Genomic DNA, 20,468 nt, shown 5'->3' on the forward strand with positions numbered 1-20,468 from the left:
TTTATCTAACAAAGGATGTGAAAGATCTCTATAAAGAGAACTATGAAACTCTAAGAAAAGAAATAGCTGAAAATGTTAACAAATGGAAAAACATACCATGCTCAGGGCTGGGAAGAATCAACATTGTTAAAATGTCCATACTACCCAAAGCAATATACAATTTTAATGCAATCCCTATTAAAGCTCCACTGTCATACTTTAAAGATCTTGAAAAAATACTTCGTTTTATATGGAATCAGAAAAAAACTCGAAAAGCCAAGACATTACTCAGAAATAAAAACAAAGCAGGAGGAATCACGCTACCAGACCTCAGACTATACTATAAATTGATAGTGATCAAAACAGCATGGTACTGGCACAAAAACAGAGAAGTAGATGTCTGGAACAGAATAGAGAACCAAGAGATGAATCCAGCTACTTACCGTTATTTGATCTTTGACAAGCCAATTAAAAACATTCAGTGGGGAAAAGATTCCCTATTTAACAAATGGTGCTGGGTGAACTGGCTGGCGACCTGTAGAAGACTGAAACTGGACCCTCACCTTTCACCATTAACTAAGATAGACTCTCACTGGATTAAAGATTTAAACTTAAGACATGAAACTATAAAAATACCAGAAGAAAGTGCAGGGAAAACACTTAAAGAAATCGGCCTGGGTGAATATTTTATGGGGAGGACACTCCCCCCCCCCCCCCGCCCGGGCAATTGAAGCAGCATCAAAAATACACTACTGGGACCTGATCAAACTAAAAAGCTTCTGCACAGCCAAGAACACAGTAAGTAAAGCAAGCAGACAGCCTTCAGAATGGGAGAAGATATTTGCAGGTTATGTCTCCGACAAAGGTTTAATAACTAGAATCCACAGAGAACTCAAACATATTAGAAGAAAAGAACAAGTGATCCCATCTCAGGCTGGGCAAGGGACTTGAAGTGAAACTTCTCTGAAGAAGACAGGCGCACGGCCTATAGACATAAATAAATGCAGGCGCATGGCCTACAGACACAAATAAATACTCATCATCCTTAATCATCAGGGAAATGCAAATCAAAACTACTTTGAGATATCATCTAACTCCAGTAAGATTAGCCCATATCACAAAATCCCAAGACCAGAGATGTTGGCGTGGATGAGGAGAAAAGGGAACACTTCTACACTGCTGGTGGGAATGCAAACTAATACATATTCCTTTAGAAAGATGTTTGGAGAACACTTAGAGATCTAAAAATAGACCTGTCACTTGATCCTACAATTCCTCTACTAGGTATATACCCCGAAGGCCAAAAAAAAAATCACATTATAACAAAGATATTTGTACCAGAATGTTTATTGCAGCCCTATTCATAATTGCTAAGTCATGGAAAAAGTCCAAGTGCTCATCGATCCACAAATGGATTAATAAACTGTGGTATACGTACACCATGGAATATTATGCAGCCTTAAAGAAAGATGGAGACTTTACCTCTTTCATGTTTATATGGATGGAGCTGGAACATATTCTTCTTAGTAAAGTATCTCAAGAATGGAAGAAAAAGTATCCAGTGCACTCAGCCCTACTATGAAACTAATTTATAGCTTTTATATGAAAGCTATAACCCAATTATAACCTAAGAATATGGGGAAAGGGGAAAGGGAGGGGAGGTGAAGGAGGAGGATGGGCAGAGGGAGAGTAATTGGTGGGACCACACCTATGGTGCATCTTACAAGGGTACATGTGAAACTTATAAAATATAGAATATAGGGCGGCGCCTGTGGCTCAGTGAGTAGGGTGCCGGCCCCATATACCGAGGGTGGCGGGTTCAAACACAGCCCCGGCCAAACTGCAACAAAAAAATAGCCGGGCGTTGTGGCGGGCACCTGTAGTCCCAGCTGCTCGGGAGGCTGAGGCAAGAGAATCACGTAAGCCCAAGAGCTGGAGGTTGCTGTGAGTCGTGTGACGCCACGGCACTCTACCGAGGGTGGTACAATGAGACTCTGTCTCTACAAAAAAAACCCAAAAAAACAAAAAAAAAAAAACAACAAAAAAAATATATATAGAATATAAATGTCTTAATACAAAAACTAAGAAAATGCCAAGAAGGCTATGTTAACCAATGTGATGAAAATATGTCAAATGGTATGTAAAACCAGTGTATGGTGCCCTATGATTGCATTAATGTACACCGTTATGATTTAATAATAAATAAATTAAAACATTTTTTTAAAAAGGAGAAAAAAATAAAGGCAGAAACTATTTGCTGTAGGTGCGGTCTTTAAAGATTATCATTTTATAAGGAAGAATTTTTCCTTTTTTTAGAATTGAAAAGTAGGCAAAGTGAGAATAGTCTGCTCCTTCCTAGTTCTCAGAAAACATCTAGGCAAATGAGAAAGCATACTTGAAAGCCCTGGGCTTCAAAGAATATACTTGTATTATAATATCATCTGTAGATACAGGGTTGGGATAGGACAAGGAAACAACAGAGTGCAGGAGGGCCAAGCATGAAGTTTACAGAATCAGGAGTTCTTGAAGTTAATATGAGAGCTAAGTTATGACTGAGATTACCAGAGAAAATATAGATCTTTTTTCTGGTCTAAGCATGACCCACATATTGCCTAAGACAAACTTAAGCTAAACAACTACCAGTGGTTTATCCAAAATTCAAATTTAACAAGGCATCAAGTATTTTTTTTTTTTTTTTTTTATATAGAGCCTCATTTTGTTGCCCTCGGTAGAGTGCCATGGCATCACAGCTCCCTGGCACTCTACCTCCAACTCTTGGGCTTAAACGATTCTCTTGCCTCAACTTCCCAAGTAGCTAGGACTACAGGCACCCACAATGCCAGTCTAGTTTTTGGTTGTAGTTGTCATTGTTATTCGGCAGACCCAGGCTGGATTCGAACCCACCACCTCCAGTGTATGTGACGGGCGCCCTAGCCGCTGAGCTACAGGCACCACGCTGGCATCAAGTATTTTTGTTTGCTAACTCTCACACTCTTTTATTTTTTTGTAGAGACAGAGTCTCACTTTACCGCCCTCGGAAGAGTGCTGCGACGTCACAGGACTCACAGCAACCTCCAGCTCTTGGGCTTTTGCGATTCTCCTGCCTCAGCCTCCCAAGCAGCTGGGACTACAGGTGCCTGCCACAACGCCTGGCTATTTTTTGGATGCAGTTCAGCCGGGGTTGGGTTTGAACTCGCCACCCTTGGTATATGGGGCCGGCGCCCTACTCACTGAGCCAAAGGAGCCACCCAACTCTCACACTCTTAATTATGCTGATATCTTACAGAGGAAAAGTTAACTGAATTCATGACCTATTTATCTTTTTTTCTTCTGGCATTTTTGGCTTCCTTTATTCAATTCTCTCATTAGCTACATATGAGGAAATTATGAAGCACAACAAAATTAAAATGTGAGCTTAGATGGCTAGGAAACAATAAAAACGTTCCCCAAAATATTGGGATGTGATTTTTAAAATACACTGTCATGTTTAAAACAATGAAGAGAGGAGCACTTACATTAATTTAATATTAACAGAATATTAACACAGTGAAAGAATAATATTCATTGACATAAGTACTATAACAAAGATGAGGCTATAAAGCAAACAGCTCATAGAGAATATAGAGGCATGAAAACTTTTCTAAAGACGTGTCTGATGATTAAAGATGATGAGCATTTTTTCATATGTCTGAAGACCACAAAATCCCAAGACCAGAGATGTTGGCGTGGATGTGGAGAAAAGGGAACATTTTTGCACTGCTGGTGGAATTGCAAATTAATACATTCCTTTTGGAAAGATATATGGAGAACACTTAGAGATCTAAAAATAGACCTGCCATTCAATCCTGTAATTCCTCTACTGGGCATATACCCAGAAGACCAAAAATCAAATCATAGTAAAGATATTTGTACCAGAATGTTTATTGCAGCCCTATTCATAATTGCTAAGTCATGGAATAAGCCCAAATGCCCATCGATCCATGAATGGATCAATAAATTGTGGTATATGTACACCATGGAATACTATGCAGCCTTAAAGAAAGATGGAGACCTTACCTCCTTCATGTTTACATGGATGGAGCTGGAACATATTCTTCTTAGTAAAGTGTCTCAAGAATGGAAGAAAAAGTACCCAATGTACTCACCCTTATTATGAAACTAATCTAGGACCTTCACATGAAAGCTATAACCCAGTTACAACCTAAGAATAGGGAGAAGGGGGAAAGGGAGGGGAGGGAGGGAGGAGGTAGGTGGAGGGAGGGGGGAGGTAGGTGGAGGGAGGGGGATTAATGGGATTACACCTGCGGTGCATCTTACAAGGGTATATGTGAATCTTAGTAAATGTGGAATGTAAAGGTCTTAGCAAAATAACTAAGAAAATGCCAGGAAGGCTATGTTAACTAGTGTGATGAAAATGTGTCAAACGGTCTATGAACCAAGTGTATGATGCCCCATGATCATACTAATGTACACAGCTACGATTTAATAAAAAAAAAAAAAAGACGCGTCACTTAAATTATTTTAGCAAGGCATACTTTCATTATAAATGATAAAAGAGGCAAACAAAAAAAGTTTTTCATGTTCAGAGGTCTTACTAATATGTCCCCAATTGATTGCCAGAAAAAGGGGGTGACAGGGGCATCTTTGGAATCCAGGGCAGGGTGGAAAGCCCAATAGTGTAAATCTGAGCATTTGCCACATTTTTATTTCTAAAGCATTGTGGCTATATTTTAAAAACCTTAGGCTTAGTTTTATTACTTCCAGAATTCTTTCTTCATTAAGGCACAGAAATATACTGGGAGCTACTTACAGGTTGGATACCAAATAGTCTGCCTGCTAGTGGGATACAGGCCTCTACCTTGAATGCATATCAGCTGAAGAAAAAGAGCCATTATTCATCAAATTTAAAAAGCACTCTCTCATTTCATGCTAATTGTATGGTCCTTTGCATGATATACAAAAGATTGCCTAAGATGAAAGGCATGAAAAAGAAAACTACCTGTCTCAGGTTTTGTTTTTGACGGTTTTCTTTTATTTGGGGAGGAGGAGATTGACATTACTTTTTAGGGAAGGTAGATGACTAATTAAAGTATTATAATATATTTATCTTCAGAGATTGAACTTTATAAATTTCCTTATTAGCATTTACTCAACTGCCTCTCTCTGCCTAACATAATGTGACTTCAGTCTACTACTATCAGTGCCCCCAAACCCCTTAAGCTGGTACCAAACAACTCATAAATTCAAGAATTTAAAATAAATTACACTCAGATTTTATCTGATTTTTTCACAAAGGAAATAGTAAACCCCACTGGAAAAGAAGGCTGATTATTAATAAATGCTTGCTGCCTAGTTCCTATAACATGTAGGTTCTGCTTAGGCTGGTATCATATAAAAAAGCACAATATCAAAAACTCATTTTTAGTTAGTGTACTGATATTACTATTTGGTAATATAATAGTGACAGAATATTATTCAAGGTTCTAAAGAAGATCATAAACCATCATAACTTGTGACATATCATAATTTATGGCATATGGTAATATATGGGTAGGGTCTCTGAAACTTGTATTAATTTAGATTTATGTTACCATGCATCAACTGAATATTAACAACCACATAAAAGCCATCAGGAGAAGAGCTGGGAAGTTGAGAAGCTGTAGGTTCAGTTCACTCATTTGGTGCACAAAGCAGCGCCTATGCTTTCCATAACTACCTACCAGTTGCTATCTGTCAACTGAGTCAGGGCTGGCAATTCCAACGATTAGCTGTTTTAACCTAGAGCCCGTGAAGACAGCAAAAGAATAACCGAGCTTGTCAGACTTCCAAAAGAATTGACTGTTCAAGAGGTCAAATATGCTATTAATACCTAATATTTACTATACATACGAAGAATTTTTTAATATGTTAGACTACCATTTCCTATCAATAAAACTGTAAGGCAAAACTCATATGTAATTTAAAATTTGCTGGTACTCATGTTAAGAAAGTTAAACAAGTAAAATTAATTTTAATATTCTTTTTTCAACACAATATATAAAAAACATTATCATGGCAACATGTAATTAATATAAAGTACTGAGCTACTGTATAGTCTTTTTTCTACCAAGTCTTTGAAACCCAGTATGTATTTTACAACTGAATGCAAAGTAGTCACTTTTCAAATGCTCAACAGCCACATGTGGCAAGTGATGACTGCATTAGGTAGTATATTTCACATACACACACAAAAAAGCCCTGTTTTAATTACTGCCTAATGTTTTCTTATGAGCTCTAGATCTTAAGCCACTGTTAAGGTTACTTGTTCTTGTGCTTTTGTGTTAATGAACCCAGTAGGCTACAAAATGTAAAAAAAAGCTGTACCACTGAAAACTGTGATTGAATCCTAAAAAAGGCATGCTTAATTTTCATTAACAAGTATTAATATATTAAATGACTGTTTTCCCTGCCTACTTTTCTGATTCTGCCATAAATTTCAGGAGTTCTGTTTTTTATCTGAGGATCTAATTATCAGCCATATCACTCAACATTCAGTGAAATAAGTCACATCTTTACCATTTATCGTCTATATGAATACGATAATGTTTCAGCGTAAGAATTTATGTAACTCCTAAATCCTAAATGGTTTATGACTAATTGGTTAGAATTATGGATTTTCCTTATGAAAAGAGTTCAAAAAAATCAAGAAAAGATTAACTGAAAGCAAATGATCACCAACATACACTAAATTCCAGGTTAACAAGCTCTTTGGCCCTTATGAAACTATAAAAGACAGCTTAAAGGCTTGCAAGCTAAACTGAGACCTGACAGGCCATTTTGAGGAGCTGAAGCTGAGATGATCATTAGCAGAAAAATAACGGACGAAGAAATGCGGAGAAATGCCAGTATTCAATCCTCAGATCTGAATATTTAAATTTTTTTTTTTTTAGAGACAGAGTCTCACTTTATTGCCCTTGGTAGAGTGCTGTGGTGTCACACAGCTCACAGCAACCTCCAGCTCTTGGGCTTAGGCGATTCTCTTGCCTCAGCCTCCCTAGTAGCTGGGACTACAGGCGCCCGCCACAACGCCCGGCTATTTTTTTGTTGTTGCAGTTTGGCCGGGGCTGGGTTTGAACCTGCCACCCTCGGTATATGGGGCCGGCGCCCTACCCACTGAGCCACAGGTGCCCGCCCCTGAATATTCAAGATTCTTAAAACTTATTTTCTAAATGAATGTTAGTTCATTTTTGCTTCTTATTAAGCTAAAAAACATTAATTTTGAGCTTATTTTGAATTGACTGACACATCCAGGCAATAAATTAGAAACCAAAAAGCAGAATGATAGATTCTATAATCAACACCCAAAAAAACTTGAAATATTCATCTTAATCACTTTTAATGAGATTAATATAGTTATAAATATATCACAAAACTAAACATTCCCATATTATTATGCTTCAGTCTACATTTATAAATAATTTAATCTATAATTCTTATATTGTCTTTAGATCTCATACCCTCCTATGTCACCATCTTTCTGCCTTAGTAACTCTCTGACATTTAACATGATTTATGAAATTAGTGGTTAACTGATTTGGTTAATTAATGATTAGTCCTGGAATGCCCTAAAATTTGCTTGAGTGACAATTATCTATAAAAGACCCAGCTAAGGGCAGCGCCTGTGGCTCAGTGAGTAGGGCGCCGGCACCATATGCCGAGGGTGGTGGGTTCAAGCCCAGCCCCGGCCAAACTGCAACAAAAAAATAGCCGGGCGTTGAGGCGGGTGCCTGTAGTCCCAGCTGCTCGGGAGGCTGAGGCAAGAGAATCGCGTAAGCCCAAGAGCTGGAGGGTAGCTGTGAGCTGTGTAACGTCATGGCACTCTACTGAAGGCGGTACAGTGAGACTCTATCTCTACAAAAAAAAAAAAAAAAAAAAACAACAGCTAAACCCTTAAATCCTTCAGTTCAGTTATGGTCACTTGTCTTACTTGATCTTGGTAAGATAAACTTTAAAGGATAACATAATTTTTCTACCACATCCTTGGCAGAGTAATAATCCAGATTCAGACATAGAGAACAATGTTTAACAGAGTCTTATCCAAAACAGGTGTTTGAGAAATATTTGGCAAAATAAATGGAATTTATTTCAAACTTGTACCTGGTTGCTATTTCAAAAATGTTCTTGGCTGGGAAGCTGGGGAATTGTAATTTATTAACTAAGTAAAAGAAGTTTTAGTTAGGCAATATGAAAATACAAATGCAAAGTTTCTCGTCAGATCTTTTTGGGACAGAATAACTTTCTATTAAAATCTGACCCCACTTTTCTTTCAAAGCAAAACTAGAGCTACTAGGTTGAAAACACAGAAAACTGGGGCGGCGCCTGTGGCTCAGTCGGTGGGGAACCGGCCCCATATACCGAGGGTGGCGGGTTCAAACCCAGCCCCGGCCAAACTGCAACCAAAAAATAGCCGGGCACTGTGGCTGGCGCCTGTAGTCCCAGCTACTCGGGAGGCTGAGGCAAGAGAATCGCTTGAGCCCAGGAGTTGGAGGTTGCTGTGAGCTGTGTGAGGCCACGGCACCTTACCGAGGGCCATAAAGTAAGACTCGGTCTCTACAAAAAAAAAACAAAAAAAACACAAAAAACTGGTTTTGATTCTCAGTGTCAACAGATATGGAGAAAACAAACAAATAACATTCACATAACATTCTCTTTCTAATCTGATTCAGTGGCTCTTTTGCATAAGTGTGACTTCTGCAGGCTCCCAGCATTCATAAATCATACTTACAAAGACCTGCAGAAATCAAACTTATACAGCTCTAACAATCTTACATTCTTCTAGTAATTATCTATAACTGATCAGATATAGAATAATAGAAAAAACTACTGAATGTAAACATTATTTGATACATTAAAAATTGGACATTAAGGGTAGCGCTGTGGCTCAGTGAGTAGGGTGCCGGCCCCATATACTGAGGGTGGTAGGTTCAAACCCAGCCACGGCCAAACTGCAACAAAAAAATAGCCGGGTGTTGTGGCAGGCACCTGTATTCCCAAGCTACTTGGGAGGCTGAGGCAAGAGAACTGCCTAAACCCAGGAGTTGGAGGTTGCTGTGAGCTGTGATGCCATTGCACTCTACCGAAGGTGATAAAGTGAGACTCTGTCTCTAAAAAAAATAAAAATATAAATAAATAAATAAATAAATTGGACATTAAGGGCAGCACCTGTGGCTCAAAGGAGTAGGGCGCGGGCCCCAAATGCCAAAGGTGGTGGGTTCAAGCCCAGCCCTGGCCAAAAACTGCAAAAACACAGGTGGCACCTGTTGCTCAAAGGGGTAGGTCAAAGGGGTAGGGCACTGGCCCCGTATGCAGGAGGTGGCGGGTTCAAATCCAGCCCTGGCCAAAAAACACATGCACCAAAAAAAATTGGACAACACAAACTTGAGAAGCAATAATACAGAGGGTGCCGAAAAATGTATATACATTTAAAGAAAGGAAAAAATTTAAATTTGCAATACTCAATTCACTTTTGACTTCTGCAATTACAAGAGGTGCTCAATGTGTCTTGAATTCATCTTTTGTTGTGAGTACATATTGACCATTACAAGTTTAATACAGTTTTTTCCTTTCTTAAAATGTGTATATATTTTTTGGTACCCTCTGTGTATTATTCACAGTTTGAAGAAAATCTTTGGATGCTTACCCTTCCAATTTTTGTGCAAGAAAAGTCCTGCATTCTGAGAGCAAAACATATATAAAAAGATCCTTAGGAATCACTGCTTTAAAATTAGAGAAAAAACATTTTGAATCATTTGAAAAATATCATTAAAAATGTATCTTTAGTCAGAAATGAATGCCAAAACAGTCAAGATACAGAAAAAAAAAAAAATCTACAACACTCCTGAGTTTTGAGGAAAGTCATAACACATAATGAATACATAATCAACGTGGCAGATTAATTGGACAGGAGAGGTGAGAGTCACTTTAGGATTTGGAAATTAGAATCACCATTCAGCTGGCACAATGGGGATGATTAAACTGAAACTGCAAAGAATCTGCTGAGGAAAATTGAATTCAAAGGGACGGGGTAATTTACAAACATATTCCTATTACTCTTGCATTGAAAAGTAAGGAACGTGTCCAAAGTTACAGTTTTTCAGGGCTTGGAGTAACAAACCAGACTAGCTATTTTGCCTTTGGTCTAATCTGAGTGTTCCTGCAACACATCAAACATTTAACATGTATGAGTGGCTGACACATGCCATGCACAGTGTTTGAAGGATGAATAGGAATTTGCCAAGTGAACAAAAAGGGTATGGGATAATGAAAGCTCTCCAAGAAAGGAAGCGAAATTAGACATACAACCACCCAGGAGAAAGGGATATGCTTAAGATATGGCAATAAGGTGGATATATGGCAATAACGTGGGACAGACCTGGATGTTTGAGAAGAGAGGTGGGACCAGATCATAAAGGGCCATGCACGTAAGACAAAAGTTACTGATTTCATACTACAGGCAGCTGAGGAGCTTCTGACAACATCAAATAAGGAAACAACGTGGTCAGATTGTGGGCAAATTGAATGGACCGGATGAGGTAAGGCTGGAGATCAGGAGCCATTACAGAAACTCTTTGCAACAGTCCACATGAAAGATAATAAGTCCTGTATTACTGTTGCTTGCAGTGGGGAGGCAGAGGAAAGGACAGATAAGTGAGGTAGGCTTGAGGCTTGAGCTAATCATAAATCCCAGAATGTCTTGATGAACAAATAAACAACAAGTGCTTCAAACTATTGTCTAATAGAAAACAGCTTAAGAAGTATGGTTATGAAAAGGGTTACTGACTCGTTTTAGTTAAAAAGTTGTGAGAAAGTTTTAATATGCTTTTTATGTACATGGTACTTCAGTCCACTATTACTGTGCTTGTAGGTATAATGTGGGCCAGTCTTTTCTCCCTCTGACAGTGGCACAAAAAGCCAGAGAAAATGTGGGTTGCTATTACTAAAAAAAATTGTGGCTTTTAGCTTTTACATCAGGAGGTTCTAATACACACTATGTATATCTTACTATTACATAACTGGTATTAGAAAAAGTATGTATGGGGCGGCGCCTGTGGCTCAGTGAGCAGGGCACCGGCCCCATATACCGAGGGTGGCAGGTTCAAACCCAGCCCCGGCCAAACTGCAACAAAAAAAAATAGCCGGGCGTTGTGGCGGGCGCCTGTAGTCCCAGCTACTAGGGAGGCTGAGGCAGGAGAATCGCGTAAGCCCAGGAGTTGGAGGTTGCTGTGAGCTGTGTGACGCCACGGCACTCTACTGAGGGCAATAAAGTGAAACTCTGTCTCTACGAAAAAAAAAAAAAAAGAAAAAGTATGTATGAACTCATACCCATAAAAATTTTTTAACTAATTTAAAAGGTGATGTGTGAAAGGTATTTTCCTAAGAATATGACATGCCAAAAATAGGTATTAAACAGTCCTCAAATGGGTGAAAATTAATCTCAATTATTGAACAGGGTTAGGAGAACACAGAAGTTCATTAAAAACAAACAAAAAACCTGGCACTCAGTACAGAATGAGCCTGCTAGGTCTGGAAAGAAATGTAAAATCTATATAAATGTAGCCTGAGAAAGTATAATTTTTTTCTATATCGTCAAGCTGGTGTACACTTCTAGGCATATTCACAAAAAGAATTCTCAATAGGCACAATGTGGAATACTCAGATAACATCAATTAGGCCAAGCACATATCTGCAATGCTACTTTTCCACTGCCTGAAGACTCAGAAGAAATTTATCTTTCAGCAAGGAATTCTCTAGTTGTGTGATGACATAATAAATATAGTAGTCCTTTAACTTGAACTCTGTATAGTCTCAAGAAGTTACAACGGCAATATGAACTTATTTTGTAATAGGACAAAATAAGGACCATTTGCTACTAATTAAAAAATAGGGAATTATAAAAAAAGATGGCTGTGGCAAATAGGGAACAGTTGTTCTCCCAACATGGACCTCTCACCCTGCTGATTTTGTGCTTTTTAAACCTCCAAAAGTGAAAACTGGAAACAATGGCAACAAGATGACTACTGAGTATAAACAGAATATTCTATGTGGTTTTTAAAATAATTCTAAATTGAAGACAGAAAACTAGATTTCATAAGCAAAAAGTGAGTATTTCCACATTTTAGTTTCTTTTTCTAAATAGATATAATGAACACATATTGGATCTAATGTAGCGCCACTGAAATGAACTAACAAGCTTCTAGTTCTTTGATTTTAAGTCAATCAGTTATGATCACTCAACAAACGAGGTAGGCAGTTAATGTTATATAACTTTAACAAACCAAGAATGCTAAAGTTAAAATTATTGTGATCATTTTAAGCTACCGAGCTTCATCAAGCAGAGCTACAAAAGCAGCAGGTTAGCAGGTTTCTGGCAGGGAATAATTGGTGCTGAGCAACAGACTGTGTACATGAGCAGAAACATTGCGTAAAACTCACATTACTGGCTTACCCACACCATATGTGCAGTTTGGATGGAAACAGGGGCAGCTCTCATACACCTCACATGGTTTGGCTTCCCTGGCTAGGATGAATGAACATTATGTTTCAGTGTGCTAGTTAACCCCAATGGAAGCCAGAAGAAAGCACCAGAATTATGACCTTTCAATTATAATTTTTTTCCAGCAAAACAGAAATTACAACACAGATGTAGTGAACAAAAATGTACAAAGTTAAGGAAAAGACCTTTACAAAATTCAATATGCAGGCTTTAGGTAAGTTTATCTTGGCATTATTTTGGGCAAACAACTTATGCTAACCTCACTGTCAAATATAAAAATCAAGAGTTTATACACTTAAAGAAATAATATTAAAGTGAGGGTCTTTAATTGTTCTTTACCACTCACTGAATTTATCATGTCCCAAAACATATTTTGTTAGGGAAAATAAGAATCTTTGAAGTGACTTTTGCATTTCAACAATTTACCTGCAAGCACTGTTCAACTATTCCTTCTTAATAAGCATAAAGCTTTATTAATCAATGCCTATAATCTCTTTATTATGCACCAGACCCCATCTCCCCTTCCCTCCACCAAAGCAGTATTATAAAGGTTGGCATTTGGTGGCTAAACTCCAATTTGTTTCCCAAAGAGGTCAAGAGCCATGACTTCAGGGGAAGAACAGATCTCAGACATTGTATCTAATCCACCTACTTCATAGTCTAAGAATTGAAGTTGAAGAGAAGCTTTGCAGCATGACCTAAATAACATACTTAGCCAGCAAAGGAGTCCAGCAAAAGTGTATTTTCTACTCTATGACCCAGCAATTCAGAAAAAATAAAGGGTGGAGAAATGCATTCTACAAAATCTTCTTACCAAAAGGTATCGTGTGTAAGAGGATGAATGCATAAAAGAATTAAATTCACTGTTTCAATGACACAGTGCAATAATCTAACTGTACTTCGCTTCCCCATGAAATCAGAACTGAGAAAGTTTTTATATTAAGAGAGACAAAGAAGGAACAAAAATCCTTGCATTTCTCTGATAAAATTACATTCTCATAAACTATTATAAAGGTAGAAATCATCACAGTATATTCAAATCAAGAGCCTCAGCATCGTAGATATAAAGAAAGAAGTGAATTTTTAGACAGTTGTAATAGGTTCACAAACCTGTTCGGGGAATAATATGCCTTTAAAGTGTCACAATGACACTGACTAGTTGATTAATGAGAAAAGTTTGTGCCGTGCAATGTCCGATGAGATATGAAGAATAACCTCCAAGTCACCTCACTCTTCTCCCTGCTGAAAAGGTCCCTGAGCGTGAGGGGACAGATGTTTTGACAAATTGTGATCAGATGTGGTAGTGCTTTGTGATCAACAAATCAAGAGATCTTAAACCTAAATGAGCTAAAGCAGGAAAGTGCCAACATCTCTCCTTTACATCCTCAATAAATTGATTGTTCTACTGTTTTATTATCATACAAAATAGTGCTTCTACTAAGCAGAAACTGTCCTTAAGTGATATATTGTTTCCTCATCACCAACATTCCTATCATACACTAATTATAGACCAAATGGAACATCAGAACATTGGAAAGAATGATTTAACCTATATTTGTATCTATCATCCCAAATGCAACTACTCTTATTGTTCTTAGGTATTGTGTATTTACAGGTTTTACACAGCAGCAACCATTCCACAGATATAAGTTTGTATATTGCATTTTTTACTAAAATTACAAAACCAGTATCATACCTTTATATTTTATTGAAAACTCATCATTAATGTCATTTAAGAAAACTGAAAAATATTCTACTGAGTAAATATGCCATCTTTTTTGTACATGAAACTTACGGATTTAAAATATTATTTTCTTAGAACAGAATCCTAATAGTGGAAGTGCTGTCAAACTACATTAACATCTTTATGGCTCTTAATACTTATTGCCAAAATGCTTTCCAAAAATGGCTGTACCAATTTTAACTGCCTTCAATATCAATATCCATTATTTCTGTATTTGGACTACAGATGTCTTGTGAGAATCAACAGTTTTATAATCATCTTTACATATTCAACTTCTTTATACAGTTATATATCATTTTATGTGAAAGAATAAAAAAAATCTTAAAAAAAGAACTCTTAAAACCAAAATCCTGGCATCCAGTAGAAATTACATAATTCCTACATTTGAAATTATTCTTGAGAATCACCCCTTCCAGCCTTTTTCCCCACACTATACACCCTCAAATTCATCTCCGTATAGGACCCCACTTGTAATACACTAATCTTATTCCCTTCCTTTATACAAAGTTTGCATCATGTGGAATTCACAAAGCTCAAGGATATTTTTATTTATTTTCATAACTATCTGAAATCAAAGCAATAAGGAAGTTAGTCCTTACAAGAGTCTGAAGGCTTCTACAGCTCTGTGAAAGACATAATAATAGATGTCTGAAAAGACATCAGAAGCAGAGTGAACATGTTTCATTAATACATGTATCCCAAATTTTTTTCAAAAAATCAACTTTTAGGCTGAGGAAAGAGGGCGGGTGGGGAAGAGGGAAATGTTAATTAAAGGGTACAAAGTTTCACTGAAACAGGAGGAATAAGCTAGTGATCTATTACATAAAATGGCAACTAATAAATAAAAACACATTGTGTATTTCTAAATTGCTGAAAGAATAGATTTTAAATGTTTTCACTATTTAAAAAAAATGGTAAGTATGTGATGAATTTGTTTTTTAGCCTGATTTAATCACTCCAATTATAAAAATGCATCAAAACATTGCATTGTACCCCATAAATACGTACAATTTTTGTCAACTAAAAAATAAAAGAAAAAATTGAATGAAAAATCAAATTTTGTTCCCTAAATTACTGAATTAGGAATTCCACACATAACTCAACTATTTACAAACACACGATGCAACTTCCACACCTAGTTTAAAAGAACTCACACTTTGTTTACAGTTGTGCAGTATTTGAAGGTTACCACTGTGCACCAGGGTGAGAAGTCTACTTGAAATGACCTGAATAAACACAGAAGCCCCCCAAATCCCTACTTTACCTCCCAGGAATTATAATATCATGCACTTAACAACTTTAGCAAAACAGCTTTTATTGTTATTTTATTGTAACTTATTTACTGTTTTTCTAATTGCTATCTATTATATATCCTAGCACAAATTGGCCATAAGATTATTTTAGATCTTCATTAAGAAATTTTTATTACATTTTCAATAAGCCACTTGGGTTAACAGAAGTTAGGGGGAGATATTAGTGTCACAGTTTATTATTATAAATAATTTTTGGATCTTCTGTCATTATAACCACAGGAGTATCTCAATACCACCAGCTGATAATAATCTTTATAAATCTTGCTTTGCAGCAATACCATCTGTTAGTCATTATTTTATATGTGTCTCCATATGCATATGTGAATTAGTTATCACTCAAGACAAATACACAAATGGAGTTACGGTTTTGTGAGGAGTTGTATTGGTTTGTTTTTATATTTTATTATCTTTAGCCCAGTAAGTAAATAAAAATAAGTAGGTAAATAAAAATATTCCTATAGTCTTGGATCAAAAATGAGTGCAAATTAAAAAAAAATTTTTGCAGTTATAAATATAGAAATTTAAATTCAATTAGCAATATAAAAATATTTGCTAAAACTAAGTTAAAATTCACAGTCAGCAAAATTAGATATAGTTATATTAAAAACTGAAACTTAACATATTCACAAGTCCCAAAATACATTTACAAAACCAAATAGAATAGGTAACTGGTAAATCAGTAGCTAAGAGTCCAGTTTCACAATATAAACCACTTTCTAAGACTGAAAATTAGAAAAGAATGACTACGTAGTTACAATGTTTTATTCTCTTAAGAGATGAGTCATAATAGTAAAAACTCAAAACTGAACCCCCTAAAGATCTGCAGGTTTCTCCCTTTGAGCTTTAAGTAACAGGCTCCTAGACTGCAGAAGATTAGTAAACAGCTGCAAAGTCATTACAATACACCATCAAAATTTACCAAGAAGGGCTACAAGAAAAAAAGAAGGAATAAAAGGAGTGGACAATCCTTCAATCGAATAATTAGTTCAAATTATAACTTTCTCCCCAAGTGCCAAATAATTAGTTCAAATTATAACTTTCTCCCCATTCATTCGTTATAGAGAGGGTCTTACACTACTCACCCAGGCCAAAGTGAGTGGCACAATCACAGCTCACTAAAACCTCAAACTCCTGGGCTCCAGAGATCCTCCTGCCTCAGCCTCCTGAGTAGCTGGGACTACAGGTGTGAACTACCACGCCTGGCCATGACTTTAATTTTAATAAGCCCAAACTGGGGTTTATAGACGCTCACTCTATATACAACAAATATGTGATTAATTCTTTTAAAAGTTACAAATCACTCTTAAAACATGGACAGCACAACTTGAGAAAAATCATTTTGTTGACCAGATTTGAAATCATTGAAATATCCTTAAGTTATCCTAATTTAGGTGATAATATTTTAGGATTGTACATAAAAAACTATAAGGTAGAAATAATACTAAGTAATTTAAGTTATTATTGAGAGAAACCATAAACTACTTTAGGAGAGGGACTGAAAAGAGACAAATTATCCCCCCCCCCGGAAATACTAAGAAATTATGATTTCTCTAGATGCTGTATTATTGTCAGTTTCATGAACTACAAAGCCCCCCTAATTACTTAATGTAAATCAATTTGCTAGTTTTCATAAACAATCTTTTGTGTAAATTATTAAAATACCTAATAAGCCAACTCTGTGAAAATTAACTTATGTGATTTTCAAACCAGATCCTTTTTTTTCAAATTCTGTTCCATTAAGATGTTAGAAGTTTCATGATGTCAAAAGATGTACTTGGATGGGGAACATAGTTTTGAAACATAGCTGGGCTATAAAGAATATGGGAAAACATCACAGACTACTTAACAAAGTATTTTAACTGTCATTAAAATTACTGTACCAATGAATACATATAGTCATTTCATTGCTTAACCCTGTTGTCTGTCATTGAGATTCCTATGTGTATAATAGTTTCACACTAGAATTTGCCTCTGTACTTCTAAAATGTTCTTAAAGAAGAATTTCATTTCTCAGGAACTTCTTAATCATATAAGGCTAATATGGTAATTAGACAAAATTATTCATTGCTCAAAGCTCATCTAATGCCTGATACCTTTCTTGACTCCCTCTGAAGATACTCCATCCTACACTTAAATCTCTTAGTTACCTTTGTAGTTACAGAGCATAAGGAACTTATTTTATTCTATTTTACATTATAATGACTGGTGAATTTTCTAATTTTCCATGAATAAATTGAGAATTCCTGCATCTGTAAGTCAGAGTCACTGAGTCTTATATAGCTTTATATTCTCCCTACCCCCATGTCTAACACAATTTCTTGAAAATAGTTAGGCAATCTGTATGTTTATCTGAATTCACCAAAAAAAACTAATTTGGCATGTCTACACTAAAAGTACCTTTTCCAAAGCGTCCTTAGGAAAGCAAGTTATATTTTGGCAACTACAAATGTTATTTTTAAGCTTCATAAAACCCATACAAATTTACCAACTCTTTCTCATTATAAATAACATTTAAACATTTCTTTTTTTTTCCAGTTTTTTTATTATTATTAAATCATAGTTGTGTACATTAATGCGATCATGGGGCACCATACACTGGTTTTATAGACCATTTGACACATTTTCATCACACTGGTTAACATAGCCTTCCTGGCATTTTCTTAGTTATTGTGTTAAGACTTTACATTCTACATTTACTAAGTTTCACTTATACCCTTGTAAGATGCACCGCATGTGTAATCCCATCAATCACCCTCCCTCTGACGAACTCCCCCCTCCCTCCCCTCCCTCTCTCCCTTCCCCCTATTCTTAGGTTATAACTGGGTTATAGCTTTCATGTGAAAGCCATAAATTAGTTTCATAGTAGGGCTGAGTACATTGGATACTTTTTCTTCCATTCTTGAGATACTTTACTAAGAAGAATATGTCCCAGTTCCATCCATGTAAACATGAAAGAGGTAAAGTCTCCATTTTTCTTTAAGGCTGCATAATATTCCATGGTGTACATATACCATAATTTATTAATCCATTCGTGGATCGATGGGCACTTGGGCTTTTTCCATGACTTAGCAATTATGAATTGGGCTGCAATAAACATTCTGGTACAAATATCTTTGTTATGATGTGATTTTTGGTCTTCTGGGTATATGCCTAGTAGAGGAATTATAGGATTGAATGGCAGATCTATTTTTAGATCTCTAAGTGTTCTCCAAACATCTTTCCAAAAAGAATGTATTAATTTGCATTCCCATGAGCAGTGTAGAAGTGTTCCCTTTTCTCTACATCCACGCCAACATCTCTGGTCTTGGGATTTTGTGATATGGGCTTTAAACATTTCTTATATAGCCATTAAAATTAAAATAATAAGAATCTTTCCCACTAAACACAATAGTTACAATTTCTTAGTCAGATGTGTATATATATATTTTTTAGTCAGATGTATATATTTTTAAAAACAAACTGAAGTTACTAAACTTTTCCTTGCTAATATAGTAAGAGTGCCAAAAGTAATGTGAATTAACATATTTTTTTTCTGAAAATAACTCCAAAGAAATGTTAAAAAAAACTTTTCTCACAGTGAGAAAAGATTTAACTATGTGTTCATAATGTAAAGGAAAACACAGAATTGAATGAATGTAAGTAGATCACTTATTTATTTATTCATTTATCTATCCAGACATCACTGACTGGGCATTTATGCCACTTCACATGTATCCAACAGTGTGATAGCTGCTGAGGCCATAAAGCTAATTAAGGTGTAGTCTTGCCTTCCAGGATCTCAAACTATAGTGAAATCATAAAAGATACATAAATATTGGGCAGCATCTGTGGCTCAAAGGAGTAGGGCGCCAGCCCCATATGCCAGAGGTGGCGGGTTCAAACTCAGCCCTGGCCAAAAACTGCAAAAAAAAAAAAAACACAAAAAACAAAAAAAACGATACATAAATGTTAAGAGGACACTGGGGTTATCTCTGTCTGGGAGAGCAGAGACAAATGTTCACAAAGGAAGAGTCTGAACAAAATTTGGGATTTAAGCTTTATTCTGCAGGTTTTATGAAGTTTTTTGAGTGTGGAAGTAACAAAACCAACCTGCTGTCCTTTTTTAGAAAGAGATTTGAGAAAGAAACTGCTCATCTAATAATAGTCTAGTGAACAGATGAAGACCTAGTTGGGGTAGGAGAAACCAAATTTGGAAGATATTTGGTTGGCAGAATCAATAGGACTTGATGATAGATTTGATGAGGCGGTGAGAAGAATTCATCAAGATGACATCAAGGCCTGTAACCTTGCAGATGAATGGTGATATTAAATGCAATCTAGATTATCAGTTAACAAGTTTATTGAGTATCTCCTATGTACCAGACACTATTCTAGGCATAAAAAGTCTGTTTTCATTTTAGTCAGGGGAGGCAGATGGTAAACAAGTGAATAATCTGACATAAATGTGTGATAAATGTGATGGAGAAAATAAAACAGGGTTAGGTGATGGGTTAGGTGAGAGTGACGGGAGTGGGGGAGGGCACCTTAGCTGAGGTAATCATGACAAGTGACAACTGAATGATAAGGATTTAAAAAAGGGCTACCAAACACAAAGGCTGAGATGGGAAAGAGCTTAGCATCATCCAGAAAGAGAAAAGCAGCTGTTTATAGAAATGGGGCTGGGGGTGCGGAGAAAATGAGACTGAAGACGACATGGAGCTCCTTGGAGCTCCCTGTAAGGGGCTCAGTGTTTATTTTAGTTACAGTAGGTAGCCAACAGATTATATACCAAGGAGACGGTGATGTGACACATTACCATTGCTGTGCAGAGAACGGGCTTAAGAGGGAAGTATAGAGGCCTAGTAAAAGTGGGGGCTTAGACTGTCCTAACAGCGGATATGTGGGGAAGCAGTCAGATTCT

The 20,468-nt window shown here is 36.5% G+C and overlaps 1 protein-coding gene across 1 annotated transcript in view; it reads right to left on the reverse strand.

The window, feature by feature from the left end:
• Positions 1-20,468, reverse strand: part of UMAD1 (UBAP1-MVB12-associated (UMA) domain containing 1) — a 247,463-nt gene that overhangs the window by 78,260 nt on the left and 148,735 nt on the right. The window contains exon 4 of the mRNA XM_053553649.1: positions 12,464-12,535. Coding sequence (XP_053409624.1) covers positions 12,464-12,535 — 72 coding nt within the window. The remainder of the gene's footprint in view (positions 1-12,463; positions 12,536-20,468) is intronic.

The sequence above is a fragment of the Nycticebus coucang genome, chromosome 11, assembly GCF_027406575.1.
Source record: "Nycticebus coucang isolate mNycCou1 chromosome 11, mNycCou1.pri, whole genome shotgun sequence".
NCBI classification, from domain to species: domain Eukaryota; kingdom Metazoa; phylum Chordata; class Mammalia; order Primates; family Lorisidae; genus Nycticebus; species Nycticebus coucang.